Source organism: Sus scrofa, chromosome 6 (genome assembly GCF_000003025.6).
Source record: "Sus scrofa isolate TJ Tabasco breed Duroc chromosome 6, Sscrofa11.1, whole genome shotgun sequence".
Lineage (NCBI taxonomy): Eukaryota > Metazoa > Chordata > Mammalia > Artiodactyla > Suidae > Sus > Sus scrofa.
In genome coordinates this window covers 68551403-68561319 of record NC_010448.4, presented here as the reverse complement: position 1 = coordinate 68561319, position 9917 = coordinate 68551403, and the positions used below count along the sequence as shown (strand labels likewise).

Sequence of the window (9917 nt, the reverse complement as noted above, 5' to 3'; positions counted from 1 at the left end):
CAACTCGGAATCTGAGCCATGTCTGCGACCTACACCACAGCTCACGGCAACGCTGGATCCTTAATCCACTGAGCAAGGCCAGGGATTGAACCCGCAACCTCATGGTTCCTAGTCGGATTCGTTAACCACTGCGCCACAAGGGGAACTCCTTTAATTTGCGTTTTTCTAATGACTAATGATGTGGAGTATTTTTTTTTTTTTTCATGTCCTGAGAGTATACCTTCTCAGATGAAGAATTTGTTCAAACCTTTTGCTCATTCTTCTTTTTCCTTTTCTTTTTAGGGCTGCATCCTAAATGTACCAGCAGTCCTATACCACAGCCACAGCCACACCAGATTCGAGCTGAGTCTATGACCTACACTGCAACTCATGGCAACGCTGGATCCTTAACCCACTGAGTGGGGCCAGGGATTGAACCCACATACTAACAGATGCTAGTCAGGTTCGTTACCGAGGAGCCATACAGGAACTCTTCTCATTCTTTTAATTGGGTGGTGGGCTTATTGAGTTGGGGTTCTTTACATATATCCTGGAGTTTTTCATCTGGCACAGGTTTTGTGAATATTTTCTCATAGTTGTGCCTGTTAAGTCTCTCTCAAAGAGCAGGTGTTTCCAATTTTGATAAGGTCCCATTTATCCATTTTTTTCTTACATGGCTTTTTTTCTCATGTCGGAGAAGTATTTGCCTGCCCTCGGGTTCTGAAGTTGTTCCTGTTTTGTTTTGTTTTGTTTTTTTCCCCTGGTACTTCTTTAGGCTTAAGTTTTATGTTCAAGTCAATACAGGGTTTTGAGCCACAAGCTGATATAACCTGGGGACATATGTGGTGAGAGCATCCCTGTGCTGTTTTGAGATGAGACTGGTGGGCAGAATGCAGCTTTGAGGATGTTCGTGAGGCTACTGCAGGGATCTAGGCAGGGAGCACCAGGCGGGGGGGTGGGGGGGTGGGGAGGAGCACAGAAATTCTGGAAATATGAGGTTTTCAATCGGCTTCTTCATCTGTCCTTCATGAATCATATCCAGCTTTAAGGACAGTGACTTCCATCCTCTAAAAACCCCCTGTCCTCATCATCTTACACAAGGCCAAATGTATACACAGAATTTGCCTTGAGCCTGAATGTTTGCTGTGCCTTTAACTTATGTTCACTTTTTTAAAGTAAAAAAACCTGGTTTTAAGTTTTAATCCACATATTGTCATTCTGCAGGCACAGCAGCCCCAAAGACAAGCTGCCAGTTCACCTCCACATTCATGAAAGGTTAAAAAAAGGAAACCAATACATTTCACATCATGCTGCATGGCGCTTCTGCGGGGTAGGATCCGCCAACCCACATCTCTGCCTCGGCCACTTCAATTCCCATCTGATCCTTTCTTCAGCTCATGATGTATGGCTCTCAGTTCCTCCTGTTGCCAGATTCATAAACGTAGCTGTTCTTTCTTTAGCTACCTATTTTGCACGCCAGGCACCACGACAGTAAATGTATTGTCTATGAGTTGCTACTTTGAAAAATGACGTCAATGCAAAGTGATTGCCTTTTGGCCTTGGGAGCCAATAAATTAATTTTTTTTTGGTAGGGGATGGTATGAGGTCACATGATCGTATATATAATCTCGGATCACAGAATGCGAAGGAGCAAGTTGAGGCTTCGGACCAACAGAAGCCAGGAAGGAAGGGTCCTGCCTCCTGCCAGTCATGTCCAAGCTGGTCCCCTGCTTGCTCTTCCTAGGATGCTTAGGTCCCCTCTTCGCTCTTCCCGTCCCTGACTCCAGGAAAGAGCCCCTGCCCTTCTCAGGTAAGATGATTTTTCCCTCCTGTGTTGGCCTTGAAAGAGTCTTCAAGGGTCTGAAATGCAGTGTTAGAGACGTGTATGGAAATGCTTTCTTAAAGGAGTCTTGCTCAATTAACAGTTCCAGCTCTGAAAAGGATACTAAGTATCCTTACAGCATATCTCAGCGTTTGTCATGGATACAGGTTCTTCTCCTCTTCTAAAACGTAAAAGTAGACGAAGCAAAGTAAAAAGGGCAGCCTTGCATATTTAATGTCATTTCTATAATGCTGAGTTATTTTGGTCTGCTTTCTTTTAGTTTTCAATTTTGAAAATGGGTTTAAAACATCGTTGCTTTTAGTTTTTATTTTACACGGACTGTTTGAATGCAGAATTGGTCGTTCCCATTATAGATTCAAATATTTTTCTTTCATCTTATAAAGGTAAAAAGTCCTCCTTGGACAGGTGTCATCGGAAACAAAAACGTTTATTAAAAATAAAGAGGTGACCGCTTCCCCCCTCCCCCCCACCTCTGGGGCTAGGATGACAGTGATGTCCAAGTCCATTTATCTTTTCCTTTCGCTTTATGTTTCATTCAGTTTAAGTTGAATTTTTTAAAGTGTATCTGTCAAGTAAGATACTTCTTGGGCTATTAGCTCACTTCATTTAGTTTAAGAGATGAAAAGGCGGATGCTTGGGTATTGGGTTCATAAACACTTTAACTGGATTTTAACTTGTCTTTAATTGTGGGAACTCTCAGAAGTTTCCCTTTTCTAAAAAATTCTATTAGGGTGTAGCCGATGTGGTGCTGTGCCAGTTTCTCCTGTACAGCACAGTGACGCATTCATATATATATTTCCCTTTCTCATATTCTCTTCCATCATGGTCTAGCCCAAGAGACGGGAGAGAGTTCCCTGTGCGGTACAGCAGGACCTCATTGCTTATCCATTCTAAATGCCATCCTTTGCATCTGCTAACCCCAAATTCCCCATCCACCCCATTCCCTCCCCCTCCCCCTTGGCCACCCCAAGTCTGTTCTCTGCCTGACTTTTTCCTACATAAAGAAAACAAACTCTCCCAGGCCACTGATTTTATAATCTCTAGGCTCTAAAGTCCCTCCCAAGCAGCTTTCTGAATTTACTGCCAAGCACTTTAGTCACTCAGGCACTATGAGCCAACTTCTAGAGTCACTAAACTTGTAAGTGGCAGTCATTTTAATGGTTAAAACAGGCATTCACTTGATTGAATCTCTGCTATTAAAAAAAAAAAAAAGAATGGTGAAAAGCGTAAGATGAAATCAAGAATAAATACTCACATAGTTCTGTCATTCTCAAAAGATAACATGTCATTATTATGATTTTTTCAAACTCAGACGCTACAATAGCCTCTCATTCAAATTCTTAACAGGTGGCAGCTCACCTTGGTTTTTGCCTGATTTTCTTCTCCACTTATTTCTGTATGAATGACCCTTCATGGCAGAAACATTTTCATGGGGCCAAATTGTATCGATTTTCATTGATATTCTACCCGAGGACTGTGAATGTGCCCAGAAGCCTTTAAAGGGGCTGACTCGTGATTCTCCAATCAGGGTTGTAGCCAAGTATTTGGAAGCCTGAAGCCTGCAGATATTATAGGACTCGGGGCCTCAGACCTCGCTGGCAGCACCTGGCGAAGAGGGCGCTCTTGGGGCCCAGCCTCCCCTTGGCAGACTGCAGCCTCCCTCTACACACACCGCATACACACTGTGCATCTCATATGCCACCAAGAGACCAGATTTCACGTTGAAAATGTTCCCTTAAAGAGTATTTCAAAGCTCTTTTCTTCTTCTTTTTTTTTTTTTTTTTTTGTCTTTTTAGGGCTACACCTGCAGCATATGGAGGTTCCCAGGCTGGGGGTTGAATCAGAGCTGTAGCTGCTGGCCTACACCACATCCACAGCCACGAGACATCTGAGCCTCATCTGCAACCTACACCACGGCTCACAGCAACACCAGGTCCTTAACCCACTGAGCAAGGCCAGGGATCGAACCAGCATCCTCATGGATGCTAGTCGTGTTTGCTAACCGCTGAGCCACCATGGGAACTTCCCAGCTCTTTTCTAACAGCTGGATCTACACCTTGGAGGCCAGAAGGTCGAGTGATGATGCCACCCTGTTGGCTTGATAGGAAGAACATCAACAATCTTTGTTTTTGTTTTGGAAAACCACTGCATTATTTTTCCTCTCACTCCAGTTGCACCACCCAAATATCTAAAAGCAAAAGGCAATAGGCAGCAGGAGGTGGACAGAAACGAGGCTGCCTTTGCAAGTGGAAAGGCTTTTAGGGGTGGTGGGCTCAGCCTTTTACCCTCTTCTTCAAGGCAGGGAGCCGCCTGGTGAAGTCACATGGGCTGGGGGTGTCACTGAGGTCCATGCCTCTTGCTCTTCTGTTCGGCTGCCTTGCAAGTTGGACTGGAGCATCTCCACGTCTCTGTTAGAGTACCACTGACAACAAATCATGAACTTGGCCTTAGAGGCTTTTCTAGTATTATCTCTGTGTCCCTGGTACCTTCACCCCCAACCGTAGACAACAGGGAACGGGACTAAGTGAAGAAGGAGCTGAGCTGCTAATTTCTATCATTACTCTGTGCAGCACCTGAAGATGTCAGATCAGCTTGGGACGAGCTGGAAAGAGCCTCCCTTCTTCAGATGCTGCCAGAGACGCCAGGTGCAGAGGCAGGAGAGGATCTTAGGGAAGCAGGTACAACGATCCTTGTGTTTATGCGCTAATTTTCTGGCAACTGAATTTACTCCCTATTCTCATCAAGTAGATGAGGTAAAACCCTATTTTGCTTTTTGTTTGTTTTGCTTGTTTTGTTTTTTTACGGCAGCACCTGCAGCATATGGACGTTCCCAGGCTAGGGGTCGAATTGCATGCAGCTACACCTGCCACATCCATAGCAACACCAGATCCGAGCCACATCTGCGACCTGCACAGCACCTTGCAGCAATGCCAGATCCTTAACCCACTGAGTGGCGCCAGGGGTTGAACCTGCATCCTCACAGACACTATGTCAGGTTCTTAACCCACTGAGCTAGAATGGGAACTCCAAGACCCTATTTGGAATGTAAAGATCAGCCATGTGAAATAAATGAGATAATAACCCAACACTCTCCCCTCCTGGCACAAAGACTTCCTCTGTCCTCTTTTGTTTTCTTTTTCTCAGGGACTCCTGGCAAGCATCTTAGAGTTCTTTCTCTGTACGGACGTTTATTCTAGGCGGAGGTGCAATTTACAATCCTGGTTTCCCACTTTCTAGGGTCTTTTTTTTTTGTTTTTTTGTTTTGTTTGCTTTTTAGGGCTGCACCCGCGGCATGTGGAGGTTCCCAGGCTAGGGGTCTAATTGGAGCTACAGCTGCCGGCCTACAGCAACACAGGATCCGAGTTGCATCTTCGACCTACACCACAGCTCACGGCAACGCCAGATCCTTAACCCACTGAGCGAGGCCTGGGATAAAACCGAATCCGCAACTTCACGGTTCCTGGTCAGATTCGTTTCTGCTGCGCCACGACGGGAACTCCCCCACTTCCTAAAGTCTTAAGCAAATTACTTTATCTGCACTTCGGTTTCGTAAACCAGTAAACAGGACTGATAAAAATGTCCATCTCCTGGGGTTTTTGTGAAGCATCATCAAGAAAATGCAAGTAGGAGTTCCCGTCGTGGTGCAGTGGTTAATGAATCCGACTAGGAACCATGAGGTTGCGGGTTCGGTCCCTGCCCTTGCTCAGTGGGTTAACGATCTGGCGTTGCCATGAGCTGTGGTGTAGGTTGCAGACTCGGCTCGGATCCCGCGTTGCTGTGGCTCTGGCGTAGGCCGGTGGCTACAGCTCCAATTCAACCCCTAGCCTGGGAACCTCCATATGCCGCGGGAGCGGCCCAAGAAATAGCAACAACAACAACAACAAAAGACAAAAAAAGACAAAAAAAAAAAAAAAAAAGAAAAAAAAAAAGAAAATGCAAGTAATGCATTCAGCACAGTTACACACAACATAACCAATATAGTGTCAGCTTTTACTATTTTTCTCCGGGATGTGAGGAAATTCCTTCAGGCACTGACACAGATGCTCATGACATTCTGGAAACAAAATGGGGTCTTTTAATAGACATCGTGTAGTAGAAAAAAGTTCACTTATACAATATTTTTGATAAACTACGGAACTGCTCACTTATTGAGGAAAATGCATTGTCCTTTGCGAACTGCCCGCCTGTCTTCCTTCAAGTAAACACCATCGTGGTGAGATAGGAAAGCCAGAAACTAGACATGATTTAGTAATGTTCTATAGTGTGTGTTTAATTTTAATTTTATTTTATTTTATGTCTTTTTCAGGGCCGCACTCACCGCACATGGAAGTTCCCAGGCTAGGGGTTAAAGGGGAGCTGCAGCTGCCCGCCTACACCACAGCCACAGCAACACCACATCTGAGCCACATCTGCAACCTACGCTGAAACTCACAGCAGTGCCAGATCCTTAATCCACTGAGCAGGGCCAGGGATCAAACCTGCATCCTCATGGATCCTAGTCTGGTTCATTACCACTGAGCCATGACGGGAACTCCTATTGTGTGTGTTTTAAATAAGACAAGTGACAGATGGAGACAAAAGATCTGATGATGAACGGTTTCAAAATACTGTTTTCCAGATGCCGGAATGGACATTTTTTACCCAAGAGGAGGAATGAGAAAGGTAAGAGTGCCCGATGAGTTAGGTTTAAAAAGGTGACACTCTGTCTTGACATTAGAGGAGCCTAAATTCGTGAATCAGTTGAGCAGTCTGGGTGGAAATCACATTTTAAGATCATTGGCCAGTGAGTATTATTTCAAAGCATGAATTTCCCCCCAAATTTGGATTCCTATGAAAGGTGGACATAACAAGCGCTCGTCCAGTGGCTGTTTGGGATAAATTCTTGTAACACATTCAGGAGAATAAAAAGCAGGTCAGGCCTCTGCTCTCGAGTCTGGCATCCCCTGTGCTCCCACTGATCACCTTCAGGTGATCCAGGGACCAGCAGTGTTGGTGTCATTGGGAAGCGGGCGAGGGATGCAGACTCTCAGGCCCCACCCCCAGCACCGCTGCAGGGACACCTGCGCCTTAACAAGGCACCCAGGTGATTTGTACACACAGTAACATTTGAGAATCGAGGCCATGTAACATCTAAATGGGAGAGAGACACAGTCCAAGGGCAGATGGAGTATGTGTGGCAGAGCCGAGTGTGCAGAGGAGATCATTTTGGGGGCAGAAGACCGGCTGTAACAAGGCGTGATGAGTAATAATGCTACATGGTTAGAAATGGCACACAGTTGATGGGGCGCCTTAAAAGCTCAATGAAAAATCTGTATGTGGTCACCGTCACCTCCTAAACTCGTGCTTCCTAAAAGATTTTCTGGGCATGCCAGCCCCAGGAGCCAGCCTGCAGGGTGGCACTGTGTTCTGGCCCCCCTCCCATCCTGGCGACTCCTAGTAGGGTGTTATTAGCACATTAAAGCCTCCAGGAACTGAGATGAATGTATTTAATGCTAACCAAGCATCTCCCAAATATTTTGACCAGAGATGTCTTTTTTGGGTGTGGTGTCCATGAATATTCTTGTAACAATATAAATCCTGGAAACCTTGATCCTGAAAACGGCGTGTCCTGCCTCTGGTCCCCAGGGAGGTAAACCACCCAGAAGAGGGTGGGGTAGCTTCCATGTCAAGTGATCATTCAGATTTTATATTCTTCTGAGTAGAAAGATGACAGTGAAAGACTCCAAAATCATAAAGGCGGATCATGAGGAAGATTTGCTCATGAAATCCTAGAATAAAAAGAAAGCTAAGGGTTCACGCTTAAAGAAGTTAATTTCAAGATGAATCAAAAAGGTCCACTTTACACAGAACGGGGTGAATGTACTGCACGTGGGGCAGACGATTTAAACAGAAACTGGGCAAGGAGGGTTTAGGAAAGTGAATGGCAATCAGGGGGTAAGACAGACTGAACAGACCACAGGTTGGCACAAGGAGCCTATGTATGTATTTGTCTTTTTAGGGCCACACCTGCGGCATATGGAGGTTCCCAGGCTAGGGGTCAAATCAGAGCTGTAGCTTCTGGCTACACCACAGCCCACAGCAACACCGGATCCTTAACCCACCAAGCAAGGCCAGGGATTGAACCTGTGTCCTCATGGATGCTAGTCAGATTCATTTCCACTGAGCCACAATGGGAACTCCTTTTTTTTGGAGGAGTCATAGAGACTGCCCTGGGCTCTCACTGCAGCTCCACCCCACAGAGCAGCAACCATCTTTGCAAGGTCCCATATCTTAACCAAGCTTTCTTTTTTGTGGGTAGGACTCTTACTTAATTGATAACCTGTTGTTGTTTTTTTCCCCCTCTTTGGGTGGTTTTCATTTCAGGCTTTCTCTGGACAAGATCCTAACATTTTTCTGAGTCACCTTTTGGCCAGAATCAAGAAACCATACAAGAAACGTGGGCCCACCTCTGAATGCTTCTGGAAATACTGTGTCTGAAGTCACCTCAACAACAACCATCTTAGAAAATGTAAAAAAACGTGCTTGACTTGACAGCAGTGCAGATGAAAAACCAGGCAAACCCTACTCTGTTCACTATTATTTGGAAAATAAACCCTTTGTGTTTGGCAAGTATCACGAGGGGCTGTTTTGCTTAAACACATACCCGGAAAATCTACAATTTTTCTTTCCATCAACTTATCCTTAAAGGATTATCCGCAGATTTAACGGTAAACCTAAGAAATGAACAGAAGCAAATACTAAGAAGAAAAAGTCATAAAAGTAAATCAGGGGTTACAATAGTTAAATTACAAATCGTTTACACAAGGTTGGGTTCGTGTAGGCAGCTTTGGGCAGGAAAGAACTCTCTGCGGAAGGGTCCTTTGTCTTTCCTCTAACCTTAAACCAGGTGCCCCCAGGCTCTACTCACCTCCCCACCTAGCACCTTGCCTGACATGTTGGTTCTTTTGGTAGATCAAAGGCAAATTGAAGACTAAGTCATTAACAGAAGACCTGCGCTCTTCCCTAGCGCATCTGGAGAGCAAACTGTGAGCAGCGCACAGCTTCTAAAGAAACACCACAGCCGTTCACCAGCCTGCACCCGGGGGGACGGCCATCACACTGACCCCGTCTCGGTGATGGACTGAGATGACTTCCTCTTCCCTTTGAAAATGTTCACGGCTGAGCAGACTCTCCGGTGATGGTTTAGGGGACACCACGTCCACCACCCCTCCAGATGGCTGGCGTCCTGATTAGAAGTGGCTGTCCCTTCTACGGCCATTTGTCTCTCTCTCAAGAATTGATTTTTTTTTTTTGAGAGGCGAGCATCAGACCTGCCTTCGGTAACATTAGCTATGATGCTCTCTCAACTCTCAAAGATGAAAACGGGCGAAATCAGTATTATGGCTTGGAAAAATGTCTCCATGAAGGCTGTCTGAATCTGGGGGCTGGCTGGGAACCCTCTAAATTTTCCTTACCTTTTTTTTTTTTTTCCACAGCTGCGCCTGCAGCATATGGAAGTTTCTGGGTTAGGGGTTGAATCGGAGACGCATCTGTGACCTACATCACAGCCACAGCAATGCCAGATCCTTAAGCCACTGGGCGAGGCCGGGGGTTGAACCCACACCCTCACGGACACTTTGTTAGGTTCTTAACCTGCTGTGCCACCACAGGAACTCCGAATTCTCCTTCATTTCTGATAGGGGACCTCACGTGCTCAGAACAGACCCGCCTCTCCCTTGGCTGACCTAAGTCCTGAACACTTGAAAACTATAATCTCTCAACACCGAACTTTGATGATCTGTTTCCAGGGGCTCAAGGGTCACAGCACTAGAAAAATACCTTCGTCACCTATTTCTTTGAGAAGAAAGCCAAGGTGGGATTTAGGTTGTGGAATGGAAGAAATAGACTGGTTGCTCATTTTTATTTATTTTATTTTTTATTTTTATTCAGCCACAGCAACGCCAGATCCAAGCCTCATCTGCAACCCACACCACAGCTCATAGCAACGCCAGATCCTGAGCCCACTGAGCGAGGCCAGGGACCGAACCCGCAACCTCATGGTTCCTAGTCGGATTCATTAACCACTGCACCACGACGGGAACTCCCTGGTTTGTTA

The 9917-nt window shown here is 45.7% G+C and overlaps 1 protein-coding gene across 2 annotated transcripts; it reads left to right on the top strand.

Moving 5' to 3' along the window:
- Positions 493–8431, top strand: UTS2 (urotensin 2). 2 transcript variants are annotated; one of them, XM_021093545.1, is made up of 5 exons: positions 493–824; positions 1572–1789; positions 4393–4500; positions 6441–6484; positions 8186–8431. In XM_021093545.1, the coding sequence occupies exons 2-5, from the start codon at positions 1690–1692 to the stop codon at positions 8297–8299; spliced, it is 366 nt and encodes a 121-aa protein (XP_020949204.1). In that variant the 5' UTR covers positions 493–824; positions 1572–1689; the 3' UTR covers positions 8300–8431.